The 16146-nt window shown below is 59.8% G+C and overlaps 3 protein-coding genes and 1 long non-coding RNA gene across 13 annotated transcripts in view; 3 read left to right on the top strand and 1 right to left on the bottom strand.

The window, feature by feature from the left end:
- Positions 1–16146, top strand: part of LOC114019448 (B-cell receptor CD22-like) — a 163216-nt gene that overhangs the window by 85269 nt on the left and 61801 nt on the right. For 5 of the 10 annotated variants that reach the window (XM_043535154.1, XM_043535158.1, XM_043535159.1 and 2 more), the window contains 3 exons: positions 3281–3544; positions 3887–4159; positions 4907–5170. The exons of 1 other annotated variant lie outside the window; for it this stretch is intronic. In XM_043535154.1, coding sequence (XP_043391089.1) covers positions 3281–3544; positions 3887–4159; positions 4907–5170 — 801 coding nt within the window. Of the gene's footprint in view, positions 1–375; positions 412–3280; positions 3545–3886; positions 4160–4906; positions 5171–16146 lie in introns of all 10 variants that reach the window. 4 more of the 10 variants (XM_037882791.2, XM_043535161.1, XM_043535152.1 and 1 more) reach the window with 3 other exon arrangements.
- The window catches only part of LOC114018712 (B-cell receptor CD22), a 97410-nt gene that overhangs the window by 71572 nt on the left and 9692 nt on the right, over positions 1–16146 (bottom strand). The window lies entirely within an intron of this gene.
- The window catches only part of LOC102937842 (B-cell receptor CD22), a 280912-nt gene that overhangs the window by 39413 nt on the left and 225353 nt on the right, over positions 1–16146 (top strand). The window lies entirely within an intron of this gene.
- Positions 5193–7478, top strand: LOC119564097. Its single transcript, XR_005222983.2, has 3 exons — positions 5193–5711; positions 6959–7055; positions 7438–7478. It is a non-coding gene; the product is annotated as an uncharacterized LOC119564097 (long non-coding RNA).

The raw sequence follows: 16146 nt of genomic DNA on the forward strand, positions 1-16146 counted from the left end.
CAGGCGCGAGCCCGGGGTCCCGGCTCCAGCAATGTTCGGGGCCGGGTCTCTCCCCCGGCCCCACCTGCCGCCCCCCTGCAGCTCCACCGAGTGTCCCCTGGCCTCCCCTGGCTGCCCCCGACCCCCGGCTCCCAGCCCCCCTTGCCGGGACAGGCGGACCCTTTCATTTTCCAACGGGACCCTCCACTAGCACAGGGGCCCCTGCCTACAGTCACCGCTCCTGCCCCACGCTGGACAGGGGGCAGCCCCACCCCCCACCCCCAGTGAAGCTACAGTGAGGGGCAGCAGCAGGGGGGAGGGGCACATCTGATGGCAGCCCCCCATCCTCACGACCCCCACCGCAGGGGAGGTGAGGGGGCTTCCTGTACCCGAGAGGGGCCCGAGGAGCACGTGCAATGGCAGTGGTGCGAGGTGAGTGTGGAGCAGGGGAGAAGGGGGGGCCCCTCCCCCGGAGCTCACTGCTGCCTGTGGGGAGAGGGCTGGGGGGAGTCCTCCTCTCTGGCCCTTGCCCCGGGGCAGCCTGTCCTCATCCCCAGCTCTGTCCCACCCCCCGAACCCTCACCCCTTGCACCCCAACCCTCTCCTCCAGCCCTGAGCCCCCCCACACCCCAAACCCCTCATCCCCAGCCCCACCCCAGAGCCCTCACCCTGCCCCCCAACCCTCTGTCCTAGCCCTGAGCCCCTCCCCCACCCCAAATCCCTCATCCCAGCCCCACCCCAGAGCCCTCACATTTTTACATTATTTTAAATTTGTCCAGTAACTCCTCGCTTCACGTGGTCGTTTCGTTCCTGAAAAATGCGACTTTAAGTGAAAGGATGTTAAGCGAATCCAATTTCCCCATAAGAATTACTGTAAATGGCGGGTTAGGTTCAAGGGACTTTTTTTTGCCGGACAAAAGCTCTATCTATCTATCTACACACACACACAGAGTATAAGTCTTAAACAAACACTTTAATACTGCACACAGCGATGATGATTGCGAAGCTCGGTTGAGGCGGTGGAGTCAGAGGGTGGGGTGGTTCCCAGGGAATGCCTTACTGCCGAATGATGAACTCGCACTCGGCTCAGCCCCCAGGAGTCAACACCTCGCTGTTAATGCAGCCTCACTCTACAAGGCAGCAGGAGTGGAGCGGGGAGAGGGGAAGACAGCAGGGCAGAGAGAGACACAGAGACACACACCCTGTGTGTGAGGGAGAGACTTTGAGACAGCAGCTGCTGCCAGCAAGCTCCCTCCATTCTGAGCCCTGCCATACCCCCGCCCTCCGTGGAGATGGGGGCAGGAACGGGGGAGGGGACACCCTGACAACAACACCCCTCTTCCCCCTCCCCACCTGCACATAGGGTGACCAGACAGCAAGTGTGAAAAATCAGGACGGGCGTGGGGTGTTATGGGAGCCTATATATGAAAAAGACACAAAACTCGGGACTGTCCCTAGAAAATCAGGACATCTGGTCACCCGCCCTGCAGAGCGAGCAGGAGGCTCCGGGAGCAGCTCCCCGGCAGAGGGCAGGGGCAGCACAGGGCCGTGTGGGCAGGGACGGCTGAACTCCCGGCAATTGGGAGCCTGGTGGGCGGCTGCTGCACAGGGAACTTAGGGGAGCTGATGGGGGGGCTGTCGGCCCACCCTGGCCCCACCAGCTCGCTCCAAGGGGCTGCTCTTTCTGCAGGCAGTGGACAAACAACCCGATAAGGGAGCATTGGGCAACTTTAACCGAGCATGTTCTCTAATTCAGAGCTTCTCAAACTGTGGTCCGTGGACCACCAGTGGCCCGCGAGCTCCATTCAGGTGGTCCGCGGCTAGTTCCCTCTCAGGTGCACTCCTGGGTGACCGCACAGGAGAGAATGAAGGGCCACCCCCTAATTAGTGGAGCTGCGCAGGCCTGGCTCCTCTAATTAGGTGCGTGGACCCTGGACAAGATGCACATGTAAGGGGAGGTAGTGGCCTTGGGGGGAATAGGGGGTAGGTAGGAAGGGGCAGTGGTGTGAGAAGAGGGGGTGGGGGGAATTTGGGATATGCAGGGCTACGGTGGCCAGAGAAAGAGGCTCCAGGGCTGCAACTGCTGCAGAGAGACCCTCTTCCTTCCCAAGTTGGAGAGCCCCTGCTCTGATTGATCAGCAAGGTAACAACAAAACAAGGTTAACCAGGACGAATTTAAGTGAGGAGTTACTGTAGATTGGCTTACAAGGGGGGAGGGGCCGGGGGAGGGAGGGCTTGGACCTGTTCTGGGCACCACCAAAAATTATACAAACCAGCCGCCCCTACACACACACACACCATTTCTGCCTTGCTCTGAAATGCAAGTGCTTAGAGCTGGGAGTCAGGACTCCTGGGTTCTCTCTCCACCTCTAGGGGAAGGGGGGGGGAGTGGTTAGCGCAGGGGGGACTTGTGGGTTAGACTCCCAGGCTGTTGTCGGACCCGCGTCCCCGTCCCTCTGTCTAACCCTTGGCCTGCGCTGAAGAGCCGCTGAGACGGACCCTGCAGCCAGCGTAACGCAGCAGGCGTGAGGGGCTCTCAGGCGGAGACTATAGTGGGACTGGGACCCTGCAGGACCACCCAGAAAAGCGGGAGCAGGTAAAATGTGCTTTTTTGGGGGTGGGATCGGAAGGGAAAAAAACCAGGCTGCGGTAATTGGCGGGAAAACACGAAATCTCATAAATGTACCAAGAGTCGCCTACTGGGGAAACTGCTAAATATTTTGTTTCAGCTTCTCTTTCCTCTCCGTGTTTATCTCCCTCGCTCCAAATCTCAGACTCGTTCTGTGATAACAGGAGTTAAAGTGTGTTTGTACCTGGTTCAAGCAAGATTTGTTTTCTTCTCTTTGTGGTAAAAATTGTCTCTGAATTCCGTTGGTACAGATCAGATCGTCACCCACCGGTTTGTGTCTGTTGGTTGGCTGGTTTTAGCAGCCTGGGGGAATCAGTGTCTCTTGCAGGATTTGCGGGATCTAAGGTTTTTGTGGCTGGGAGGGGGATGAAAATGCCAAAATCAAAAAAGGGCACTTAGGGCTCTACTCTGAGACCAGATGTGTGGTGCCCCCAACTGGCGGCTGCGCCCCTCTGGGCAGACCCAGCGCTCCCATGTCTCAGATGAAGTTTTGCTGCTCTCCCCCATGGCCACGAGCCCTCATTGCCCCGGCCAGCTGAGCGCCCAGGCTGGGCCATGCCCACACCCTGGGGGCTGCTCCCCACTCTGCAGCCAGGCGGCGCCCCTGGGAGCACTGCCAGCCCCAGGGCCCCAGCAGGGTTCAGTGGCTCCTGACCCCTCCTCTCCTCACAGATCATGAGTGCCAGCCATCCCTGGGGCGCCGAATGAAACCGGGACCCTCCCTCACCTGCTCCGTGGGGGCCAACTGCCACCATCGCCCTTCCTGGTACGAAAGAGATGGCGTACAGCGAAGCCCAGGGGAAACCTCGGGCAGGTATAGGGAGACCGAGCTGCAAATATCCCCGTACCAGCTGAACCCTGGAGTGGCTCTGAGATGCCAGGTGGATGGATACAGGGATGAGTGTGACTCTGACCAATCCCAGCCCCTGGGGACAGGTAAGCTCTGCTTCTACACATGACAAGGTTAGAGCGGGGGGGGGGGGGGGAGGAACCAGGACGCCTGGGTTCTATCCCTGACATGGGGGGAGGAGGGACTACTGGTTGGAGTTGGGAATCAGGATTCCTGCCTTCTATCTCCAGTTCTGGGAGGGGGGTGGTCTAGTGTGCTAAAGTGGAGAAGACTCGGTGTCAGGACTCCTGGGTTCTTTCCCCAGCTCAAAAACTCTCACCTGGCTTTACCAAATATTCTTGCCCCATGGCACTGGACAGGGAGGGACCTGCCCCTTTGTTCAGTCCCGATGCCCCGCTGACAAACTCTCTCCCGACTTTTGCCCTCAGTTGCCCCAAACGTGCATAGGATCGACGTTTCGTGGCTGGCAGGGAAGGCAGCGCCTAGGGGAGGCGACGGTTTTACCCTGCGCTGCCAGGCTGCTGCCCTGCGGCCCATCGCCAGGTACCTCTGGTCCCGCGGGGACGTGTGGCTGCCAGAAGCCGGGCAGGATTTACATGTTGAGAAGGCAGCCATCTCTGACGGAGGGAGCTATGTGTGCGGGGTCTGGGTGTCCGGCCCCGGCTGGGGGTATCTGAGCCTCTCTGCGAGGGCTGGTGAGAGTCTCCTCCCTCGCAGCCCCCGATACTCCCCACACAGCATCCTGGAGCAGCCCCATGTACCCCCCACCTTGTCCCCCCTGCTTCGCCCCACCCCGCCCATCTTAGGAGCCCCTGCCTCGTATTGCACCCCCGCCTCCTAATAACCAGGTTTGCTCAACCCACTGCTGCTGACTCTGTGCTGGGCCCCCTGCTCCTTTGCATCGCTCCTGTGGCTGGGCCCAGCAGAGAGAAATTCAGTTTGTGTTCCCCCCCCCACACCTGCCCCGGGGCCCCAGCCCCCTTTGGGCCACTGCCCATCCCCCCACCTGCCCCAGGGCCCCATTCCACACTGAGCTCGGCCCTGTCCCATCCCACCTTCCCAGGTGTCCAGCTGCCTCTGTGCCAGGCCCTGCCCCTCCATCTGCCTTGTGTCCCCGGACCCCTCTGAGACAGTCTCTGCCTCCCCCTCAGCTTCCGCAGACCCCCAGCCCCATATGGGCCAGACCCTGTACCACCCCTCACCTGCTCCAGGCCCCCAGCTTGCTCTGGGCCAGTACCCCTCCCCTGCAACTGCCTTGGGCTCCCAGACCTTTCTGGGGGACTCCTCCCCCTTATCCCCATGCCGCCCTGCCTGTTCTCACCCCCTGGAGCCACATGGGCCAGGCCCTGCCCCTCACCCCCTGCCCTGGATCCCTTCCCCCGTCTGGGCCAGGTCCCCCCACTCTGTCTCTCTCCGTTCACGCCCCGTCTCTCCGTCTCGCCCCCCAGATGCCCCCACAGGTGTCCGCGTTACGGCAGCGCCGGGCACCAGCCCGCAGGCAGGGGAATCGGTGACGCTGACGTGCAGTTACACCAGCAGCCTCCCCGCCCCCAACTCCTACACCTGGTACCGGGGCGACCGGCAGCTGGAGGGATCCCGGCAGGAAATGGTGTTGAAGAACATCACGGCGGAGCAGGCTGGGGAGTATCGCTGCCAGGCCGACAATGGGATCGGCCAGTCCCCGTCCCCCCCCATCACCATCACCGTCCTGTGTAAGTGCCGGGGACGTGAGAAAAGAGACCTCCGGAGTGGGGGAGGGGCTGGGGTTGTGCCTTTGTGCCGTAGGCCCAGCGGGGGAGGGTCATTGTGGTGATCCCGGTGGATCACGAGCTCACCAGGAGCTCCCAGCTCCACGGTGGCCAGCAGGGCTAGCGCCATCCCGGAGTGCAGGAACAGGGCAATCTGGAATCGAGCAGAGAGGGGATTTTACCTCTGGATCTCGCCCTGGTGCAACCACGTCTGGGATCCTGTGCCCAGTTCTGGGGCCCGCACTCCCAGGAGTTGGTGATCAGCTGTGGAGGGGTCAGAGAAGAGCCATGAGAAGGAGTCAGGGGTTGGAAAACCTGCCCTAGGGTGAGAGACTCCAGGAGCTCCGTCTGTTTAGCTGAACCAAGGGAAGGGGAAGGAGTGACGTGAGTCCCGTCTACAAGATCCTACACGGAGAAGAGAACGTTGATAATGGTCCTGGCGGCCGAGCAGACAGAGATCCAGGGGCTGGAAGCTGAAGCTAGACAAATTCAGACTGGCAATAAGGTGCAAATGTTGAACAGGGAGGAGAATTTGCCATTGAAAGAATGATCTCCGGACGTGGTGGATTCTCCATCCCGGGAAATGTTTAAATCACTCTGGGATGTTTTGCTAAAGGATCGGCTCTCGTTCAAACGGGAATGAATTCAGGGGAGTCCTGTCATTCAAACGGGAATGAATTGAGGGGAGTCCTGTCGTTCAAATGGGAATGAATTCAGGGGAGTCCTGAGGCCTGTGTCACCCAGCTGGTCCTTCTGCCCTTAGATTCTATGGATCATCCTTCCCTTGGCCCATCGCTGCCTTTGCCCGAGGTCTTGGGGAGGATGGCTGTGATTCCTCCAGCCCTTTAATCAAACAGGCAGGGGCTGGACTACATCTCCCATGATGCATCACAGCCACGAATTCCAATGAAGCGCCCCTCCCCGCACCAAGAGGGGACCAGGTGGTGCATCGTAGGAGATGTAGTTCAGCCGGACACCCCGGCCGACAGAGGAGACTGAGAACGTGAGGAACAGGAACTGCAAGTCCAGTGATGCACCACACCGAAGGACTCCTATGACACATATGGAATGATGGGATTTTGTGAGATCTTGGTTTTCATTTAAAAAAAACCCAAAATTTCTAGTAGAGCTGGCCAGGAAATGGGTTTTTTTTCCCAAGTGGGAAAGCTCCACTTTTCATAGAAATGTCAAAAACCGAAATATTTCCATTGAAAATGGCCTGTTGGGAGTTGTAGTTTGAGTGCCTTGTGCTTCCATTTTCTTCTGTGGGCCAGGATCTGTAGCCGGACTATGTCTCCCATGATGCACCTTAGCGTAGGATTCCTATGCTGCACGCCCTTCCCGCACCAAGAGAGGAGCTGGTGGGGCATCATGAGAGATGTAGTCCAGACAGACACCTTGGCCTATAGTGGAGAATGAGGCTAGAAGGCTCTGAAACTACATCTCCCATGATGCACCCTGGCTATGGATTCCTATGAGGCACCCTTCCCATCACCAAGAGGGGAGATAGTGGAGCATCATGGGAAATGTCATCCAGCTGGGCAGCACAGCCTATAGAGGAGGCTGGGGGTGCTGGGACGGGAGGGCTCTGCGTCTGAGCATCAGGTCTGCTGACTCCAAAGCCACCACGTGTAATGATCCAGCCCCATGCAGCCTCACTGTGGGCTTGTTACCCGGCTGCCGTCCCTCAGCAAATGGGGTTCGAAAATCTGCTGCAGGGTTGATCCAAGAACCCTCCTTTCTCCTTTCCAGCCACCCCCCGTGTTTGGGCTCCCGCGTACATCCTGGGACCTGCAGTTGCGCTCGTCCTGCTGCTGCTGGTGGGGCTGGTCGGCGTCACAGCTTGGAGGTATTTGCGCTTGCTTTGCAAACTGGTGATATCCGCGTCTCGGGTCGTCTGGCCATCCCCAGCTCCTCCCGCCTGGCCTTTGCCGGAGAACCCCGCAATCCGGGAGTGAGAATTGCAGAGCCAGTTCGGATACACGGAAACCCAGTCTGGGGGAGGTGATTGAATGGTGGTGGTGGGGTCCCACACAGATTCCTGGCACCCGCAGGGGCCTGGGAAGGGCTGGGTGGCCTCCTGCTTACACGGCTGGGTGGTGGTCAGGAGAGCAGGGGTCAAGCCCAGGCAGGAGGTTCTATTTTGTGGGAGCCTTTGTCCTGTTCCTTCCCCTCCTGACCCGAAGCAGATGTCGTTTTGCCTCTGAGCTGTTGGTCTCCTTTATTTGTAGGAAGAGGCGGAGCAAACGCCAGGGACTGAGCAGCGATCCGGTAAGTGCATCTATGGGGCTGGGAGCCAGGACGCCTGGGTTCTATCCCCAGCTCTGCTGCTGACTCACTGCGTGACTTTAGACGAGCTCTGTCCCTCACTTTCCCCCTCCATAAAACAGGATTATAAAATCCCCCCCCGAGCAGGACAGAAGCTCTTTCCAGTCTCACTTCTGCCTGCCTTGCAGGACCAGCCCCCAAGGTAACAGCAGGGCCTGGCTCTGGTCCAGGGCCGCCCAGAGGCATCAGGGGGTCTGGGGCAAAGCCATTTAGGGGGCCCTTTAATTAATTAAGCGCCTTTTTAATTTTTACTCCCCCGGCAGCGCTCCGGGTCTTCGGCGGAGCGAGTGACTGACCCGCCGCCCAAAACCCGGAGTGCCGCCCCCGTCCGTAAAAGCGCCGCAGCGGGTGGCCCTCCCTTACCCACAATGGGATCTGTCCAAGTCGGGCTTAGGGCCGGGGCTGGGACTGGGGTCAGAGCTGTGGCTGCCGTGGAGCTGGGCTGGGTGGCGCTCCCTCCCTGCCCACCATGGGGGCTGGCTCTAGCCCTGCCGTGCCACCCCGAAATTTCCTCCATGCCCTCCTAGGGTGGTGTGCCCCACAGTTTGGGGACCGCTGCTCTAGAAGGGAAAGGCCGTGTGCACCCTTCCCTGCCCCCACCACCCTGAGCCAGCTCGTCCTCCGCTGTGGGGCTGGATTGGAGCCAGTGCCCCCTAGAGAGGAAAGGCCCCATTCCCCAAGTCCATGATTCATGTCAGGTCTGGGTGCTTTAGCCCAGGGGTCCATCCCCAGCCACTCACCCACAGGGATTGTACGCTGTTGACCGACGCAGCCTGTCCAATCCCCAGCCACGGCGCTGCAGCCGACCCAATGCTAGCGACCCAAATGCCCTCGCGCCATCCCCAGCCCCCGTAACGTTCTCTCTTTCCGTGGCAGCGCGCCCACCGAGGTGTTTCCGGGCTCTTCGGATGGCACCGGCCAATCCCACATCTACAGCCAGCCCATGAACATGGGAAAAATATTGCAGGTGAGTGATTCATTCCTCCTTTATACGAGGCCCAGGACTCCTGGGTTCGATCCCTGGCTCCATGAGGGGAGGAGAGTGGAGTCTAGTGGTTAGAATAGGGGGGCCAGGAGCCAGGACTCCTGGGTTCTCTCCCCAGCTCTGGGAGGGGAGTGGGGTCTTGTGGCTAGAGCGGGGACTACGAGTCTTTAGTCTGTTCCTTCAAGGAAGCCCAGGACTTTCCCTCTTACCCATCACGTTCACACTGATAAGTCATCCACTTCTCCTCCTCCTGCTTCTTCCTGGAGTTCGAGAGGATCAGTCTCAGCCCGTAGGAGCCGTTCTCGCTGGCCCGCAGGTCACACCGCTGCAGGCTGCAATCTCTCTCCAGGTCCCCCAGGAACCTCACGCGCCCTGCAAAGGCCGGGCTGATGGAGGCGTTGTGTTTATAGAGGACGGTGTCACTGAAATCTTTCTTCTCAGGGTCATACCCAGGGTTCAGGTACCACGCCAGGGAGTTGATGGTTGGGTTGTTTGACCTTCTGGGGTTCAGGAGGCAGGATTTATAGGGGCACAGGATGGACAGACAGGTCCCCGTCCAAGCGATCAGGGACGCGGGCACCTCGGCGGGTCGGTCTCAGTGACACAGGAAGCCTGGAAGCAGCAGAGTGACAGCGATGGCAGCGAGGCGCAGGCTGGCCGGGCGCTTCCGGTGCTGAACTGGGACTCAGGAGATTGCGGTTTGATTCCAAGCACTAAACTCCCTGTTCAGCTCATGGTGTGCCTCCGTGCCTCAGTCTCCCCTGGGAAGAGAACCCAGGAATCCTGAATCCCGACACAACCTTCCCAACCCTCTATCACTGGATCACATCACTCTGATGCAAGTGGAGTAAATCTCACAGAAGAAAACCTTCCTCTAAGCTTGTGACCCCCCAGCCGGGTCTGCCCTCCCTTCTCCCCTGCCCCCAGGGCTCTGCGGGTCTGAAGGAGCCAGACCTTCAGGGCGAGGCAAAGGGGCCTTACCCGGGAGGAACAGCAGCCAGAGGAGACACCTCATGGTGACCCCGGGCAGCCGTGGCGCTGGGGAGCAGAGGAAAGAGCAAAGGGCTGGTTGGTTCCTGCGATGACCCAGAGCAACATCAACCACCCGCAGTGGAGAGACCAGCTAGAGGGGGGACTGCAGGGAACCCCCTACCTGCTCTAACGTCTAGACCCCACTCCCCTCCCAGGGTTGGGAGAGAACCCAGGTGTCCTGGCTGCCGGGCCCCCTGCTCTAACTCACTAGCTGCCGGATGGTTTGTCACGCATGGCGCCGTGCAAGGGGCCTCACATTAAAGAGGGGAGGCAGCTGAACGCAGGACAACTGTTGCCCACCCCGCTGGGCAGGGAGGTTATTACAGGTCTTGGTGCCCAGAGCGGGGACATTGAGCTTCCTCTGGGAAAACTCCAGCGGGAACCATCCCTCTCCGGACGCTCGATCCACGGGGGCCCCAGCAGCCCCTCGCCCTGTGTGGGAGGCTGCGAGTACGTGTGTAGCTCTCACTGGTGCATGGATCGCTCTCGGAGTTGGATACGCGGGGACAGTCGTCACTTAGCTGGTGACTTTAATCCAGTTGAGAAGAGACAGGGGACCTTGTTCCCGCGACTGTCTGTGTTACTGGCATTCATTTCAAATAAAAATAAAGGCTACAGGGGTGGGGGTCTGGTGGTTTGGGGGGCTCATGAGACACTTGGGGGGATCCAGGGGCTGGTGATTTGGGGTGGCTGGTGGGAGACATTAGGGCAATATTCAGGGGGCTGGTGGTGTGGGGGGCTCGTCGGAGACATTTGGGGGGAGTCAAGGGGTGGGAGGCCGGTGGTTTAGGGGGGCTGGTGGGAGACAGTTGGGGGATTCAGGAGGCTGGAGATTTCGGGGACCCAGATCTAACAACAGAAACTATTTTCCCTTTCCCACGAGGCGCTGAGCTTTCCCGCAGGCCAGAGACGGAGTCACCCTATGAGGTGAGCGCAGGGTCTGTTACCCTCCCCCAACCCCCAGGCCCCTCTGCCCCCTGCTGGCTGGAGTGTGTCTGCGGCTGCAGCCTCCCCACCCTCCCCCGCACTGCGAACCCCTGCCCCCTGCTGGGTGGAACCCGCGCTACCTAAGTGTGTGTGTCAGACCCCGTCCTGCTACCGGCTCAGGGGAGATTCCCCCAGCCACAGAGTGTCCGGTCCTGGCAGCACCCACCCCGCTGGCCCTGGGGCCCATTGAGCAGGGATCTCACTGGCTCTCTGTTTGGGCCTACAGGAACTCCAAGGACGGACCCAGGATATTTACAGCGAGTTGAACTCTCCCCAAGCTGGTTCCCACTGAGCTCCGCCGAAATTCTGACCAGTCCTGGGACCCCTCTGCACGGCCGGGACCTTAAACACAAAGAGAAGCCATCGCTCAATGGGGGCAGATCCCAGCGGGGTCCACAAGCGCCGACTTTCCATTGTGCAGGGGGGTGCTCGAGCCCTGGCTCTGCCCTAGGCCCCATCCCCACTCCACCCCTTCCCTCAAGGCCACACCCCAGCCTGCTCCCACCCCATCTCTTCCCACCCCCGAGTGTGCTGCGTCCTCGCTCCTCTCCCATTGGGATGAATGGGGCCAGACCCCCAGCTGGGGTGATGTGGCCATCACTCTACTGGAGAACTCGACTGGGAATAAATAGCTCCGCAATGCAGGGATTGGGTAATTCTTTTTCGAGATCAACTTTAGAAAAAATAGTGAAAATCTCCAGACAAAAAACAGCGGTTAACTTGGGGTTAAAGGTGAGACGTGCTGAGCAATTCCCAGGAGCAAAGGAGAGGGGAACAAGGGAGATTTCAAATCCCAAAGAGGACACAGGCAGGAAATTCCAGGGTCAGGTCAAAGTTAGTAGAACCCGGCAGCTGGGGGACGAGCAGTGGGCGTGAGCTTGGTTCAGAGGGTTTTCCCGGCTCCTCGAGGAGGGTGAACACAGGCCGGGGCGTTGACGGTGGAGTCTCATGGGGTTCAGGGTCCTGGCAGCGCAGAGGGCACCACGGCCCGCAGGGACCTCGGCTGGGCTCTGTTACAATAGTCCCCAGACTGTTCGAATAGTCTCCAGGATTGTCCGAGGGGCTGGCAGTATCCCCGGAGCGCAGGATTTCCTGCTGGGGACGCAGAAAGACACACAGTGGGAAAGACGGTCTGAAGACCAGTGATCACACCCCCAGCTTGAGGTGTGTGTGTGTCTGCCCCTATGGGCAGTCGGGCGAGGAGCGGTTGGATCAGGGGCCAGGCAGCAGGGACTCCTGGGTTCTATCCCCAGCTCTGGGGTGGGAGAGGGGTCCAGTGGGTTAGAGCATGGGGGTTGGGAGCCAGGACTCCAGAGTTCTGTCCGTGGCTGGGGGAGGGACAAGAGTCAGGCCTCCTGGGTGATGGGAGGGGAGTCTAGTGGTTAGCGCAGGGTACTTTGTTCTGATCCCACTGCGTGGCTCTCCATTCCCCGGGCTGTGGGCAGGGCTGTCTGGGGTGTCGTGCTAGAAACGCTCCTCATCCAGGTTTCCGGCATTGCTGCTCCTGAGCATGCTCAGGGGATCTGTGGCTGGTCCAGGACATCTGCTGATGGAGGCGGGAAGGGCTGGGCCAGGAGAGGGGCCAATAGAGAGAACCAGGGACGGTGTTTTTCTTTCTGTCCACATTTCAGCCAGCGGTTTCCCAGGGGCGGGAAAGGGGGACAGGCCCGCCAGGGCGAAACCCAAACCCTCGGGGTCAGCCCTGTCCTGGGACCAGACCACAGCCCCCCAGTGCTAAGGAACTGACAGCCCAGGCCAGGCAGACCCTCACTGTAATTCTGTCTGTGCCCACCTGGGGGGGACGTGGACGCGGGGCCAGAGAAGGACCCCTCTGAATGGAACGGGGCTGAGGTTACAGGTAGGATGGTATATTCCACCCCACCCCCGTGCCCAGGCCACAATCACCCCCTCTTGTCTGGGCCCCAGGCTGATTGCGGGTCCGGGCTGAGCTATCCTGAGCAATTAGTGACCTTTCTATTCCCCTGAGGCACAGCGCCCCCGAGTGCCATGCTGGGGCATTGGGGTCAGGCCTGCCTGCCAGGGGAGAGCCCCACCTCCTCCATGCCCATTTCCCATCCGTGCCCACCCCTGCTTAGCCAGAGAGAGGAAAGTGAAAGGACTCAGACGTTGCTAAACAACCCCCTGCAGCTGCAGCGAAAGGGGAAAGTTTAGAGCTGCCCTTCAAGGTGCCCTGGGGCCTGCCCCCCCCAGCAGGGGGACCCACAGAAATCTCACCTCCTCCCCACCTGGTGCCACTTCCCCTTTTGCCCTCCAAAGGCGCCGGTCTGATCGCTCAGCTCCCCCCTGTCCAGATCGGCTGCCGGAGCCGCGGCTGCACGACGCACTATAAGGTAATTGCACCTTCTCCAGCCGGCGGGAGTGGGGGCTAGTGGTTAGAGCGGGGGGCTGGGAGCCAGGACTCCTGGGTTCTTTTCCCAGCTCTGTGCACCCCCGTTGTGCCCAGTGCCACCCAGACACAGTGAGAGACAGTCCCCGCGCCTTGGGGTGCACTGGGGTGGAGAACCGAGGGACTCCCTGAAACCTCTTTCCCCTTAGCAGGGGCTCTCTGTGCCCCCCGTTTCCTCTCTGCACCAGGGTCCCCCAATCTAATCCCTCGGCCAGGGGTCCTCTGGGCCCCCCATTCCCTCCTCCCCCATACCAGCTCCCCCGATGCCAGGGGCTCAGTCTGTGGGATACTGGACAGAGATGAGCTGTGGGAGGGTGAGGCTGGAAGGCATCAATGGTACCCCCAGCTGGTCCTCAGATCTACCGTCAATTTCACTTTGGGGCGCTGTGCTGCAGGGAGTGTGGGGGGGCTCTCCCCTGGCTCTCCGGGCCGGCCCCGATGCCCCAATGTGAATCAAACAGAGCAAAGGCTTGAAGCAGGGTCTCCCACAGCGCCGGGACCAGCAGAGGGCGCCGTTGAGCTGCCCGCCAGCCCTGGATTCTCACCTCCTGCCAGGGGTCTGGGAATTGATTATTTTGGTGCTGCCCCACGAGACGCCACCTCCAGGCCTGATTTGGAACAAACGCCCCAACGGCCGAAAACCGAGCCCCGCTGCAGCCGCTGAAGTTCAGCTCCCCACAAATTAAACCACCCCCAGGATTGCGGAAAATCCTGGGGCAATTTCTCCTGTCCAGACAGCCCCAGGGCTCGCTTGGCTGCTCCTCGGGGCAGGGGAGCGGGGTTTTGCTCTGTGTCTGTACAGCGCCTGGCACGCTGTCTCATGTGCGGTGCACCTACGTGTTACCCCCATACACCGAATACACAATACTCGGGGGTTAGGAAATACACTGGGGCCGGGCTCTGTGTCTCCCCTTTGGCGCTTTATTCGGAAGCGGGAAGAATGACAGCCTGCGGGGGATCCAGCCTCCTGCAGGACGGGGTGAGCCGGACACTGCTTAGCGCGGAAATCTTAGCCCCGGACAATGAACCCATTGAGCCAGCGAAACCCGGCTCTCCCCGTTAGATAAGCCAGTGGAAGTGACTAGCCAGGAACTGAGGAATAATTTGCCTGCTGTTGCTACACTCCTGTAGGTGAGTGAGAGACAGAAGGAGCCGGAGCTGTACAGTTTCTCTCGAAGGCGGCAGAGGGATGCCTTGGTCCGGGTCTATCAGCACCTGTCTGGGGAGGGGATTTTGGGGAGCAGAGGCTGGTTAACCCACCCCACAAAGGCAAAGTGAGCTCCGATGGCTGGGGGATGAAGTCAGACAAATCCAGACTGGACATAAGGGACAGGTTCTTCCCAAGGAGAGGACTTGACCCTCGCAACAACTACCCCAGGGAGGGGGCAGGTTCTCCAAACCTTTGAGTCCTTCCATGGCGATCGGGTGTCTCACTAAAAGCCCCACTCTAGCTCGACCCCCAGATCTGGGCTTGAAATCTGCAAAGGGGGCGGAGTTAGGGGCACACATGTCAAGGGGGCGGAGTTAACGGTGCTCCAGGTCAATCCCCCAGATCTGGGCTTGAAATCTGCAAAGGGACAGAGTTAAGGACACACATGCAAAGGGGCGGAGTTAACCCTCCACCCGTACAGATCTGGGCTGGGTGCAGGGACCCCTGTGGGAGGTTCTCCGGCCCAGGCTAGGCACGAGGGCAAACTGGCCGTGCAGAACAGTCCCTTGAGATGTGTGGATTGATAAACCAAACCCTCTAGCCCTGCAAAACACACGGCCTGGAGAGTACCCGCTGCCCAGTATTACCCACAGCAGAGCTCTCCTAGCATTGCGATCCCTCACTCCCCTTCAGGATCCACAGCTCAGCGTTTTAACCCGGAGCCAGGAGGAGACTCTTTGACCCCGATCCTGCCATCGGGCCCCTGTTACCGCCCAGTGGCTGGACCTAACACAGGAGCCAGGCCTCAGTCTAACGTCACGGCTCAGCGCGGGCTTAATCCGTGCAGAGCGGAGACGCTTGTGGGCCCCTTTCCAATTTCAGCAGGGCAGTTGGCTCAGGCTTCTGTTGCCTCTTTGCACCGGTGGGAATGACCTTGCCAGGAATGGACGGTCAGGGTGGGGCTGCCCCCATCACATCTAGGCAAGTAACCGATTTGCCAGCAACGCCGAAAAATCGGAAACAAAATTCCTGTCAAGTCTGACCGATGTTCAATGGTTTTGATTTAAAAACAACACATGAAAGGATTTTTTGCAACAAAAAGAATCGTTTTGGACTGAACCAATTCGAGGGTTCGGGGGTTTTATCTCCTCCTGAGACAATTTGGCAAAACCCTCCTGAAATCGCGTGATGATTTGGTGGCGCCGAACCTGTGTTTCCTGATCACAAAACGTTTCGTGTGAACACGTTCACTTGTTTCTACTCCCCACCTCCTGCTCCTAGAGCCGGGTCATGAGCTGCTGGATCTTGGCCGGCTAGATCGAGGGGCCCGCTCTCACCAGATGTCTGTTCCCCGGGGGGGATATTTCTAGAGGGGACTGAGTCACCCCTTAACCTTCTCCGTGTGACACTGGATAAACTGAGCGCCTGGAGTCTGACACCCGCCTGTCTTCCAATCCTTGAGTCGTTCTCCTGGCTCTTCTCTGACCCCTCCCCAAGTGATCTCTGTGCGTCGGGGACTGGGGGGGCCGCGCAGCCGGATTCCACTGGAGGTCGCCTCTGAATGTGGGGGGTCGGCTCTGGCCCAGGTCAGACCAGCCGATCAAACTGGCCCCTTCTGGCCTTGGAAATCTGTTTGTCTCGTGTCTCCTCATTGCCCCTCCGCTGCCTCGCGGGATCCCTAGCTGAGAAGCCGGCGCAAGCAGCAAGCATGTGCAGCTGGCTGGCGGCCGTAGGGGGAGGCGCCAGGTGAGCCGCAGCTGGATCCTAGCGCTTAATAACAGCGTATTCGCAGGTGAGGTCGGCGGCAGGCTCCGCTCTCCGGGTGGGATGCTGCAGCTGGATGGCCGAGTAGTGGACCTCGTCCGGGTCACCCTAGGGTAAAGAATAATAATGACAATGCCCGGCTCTGATGGGGAGCTTTACATCAGCAGAGCTCAAAGCACGGCTGGGGAAACTGAGGCACTGGACGGGGAAGTGACTTCACCAAGGCCACCCACCAGGCAGGTGGAAGAGCCAGGAAGAGAACCCAGGAATCCTGTGTCTCAGGCCAG

The sequence above is a fragment of the Chelonia mydas genome, chromosome 24 (assembly GCF_015237465.2).
Source record: "Chelonia mydas isolate rCheMyd1 chromosome 24, rCheMyd1.pri.v2, whole genome shotgun sequence".
Classification (NCBI taxonomy): domain Eukaryota; kingdom Metazoa; phylum Chordata; order Testudines; family Cheloniidae; genus Chelonia; species Chelonia mydas.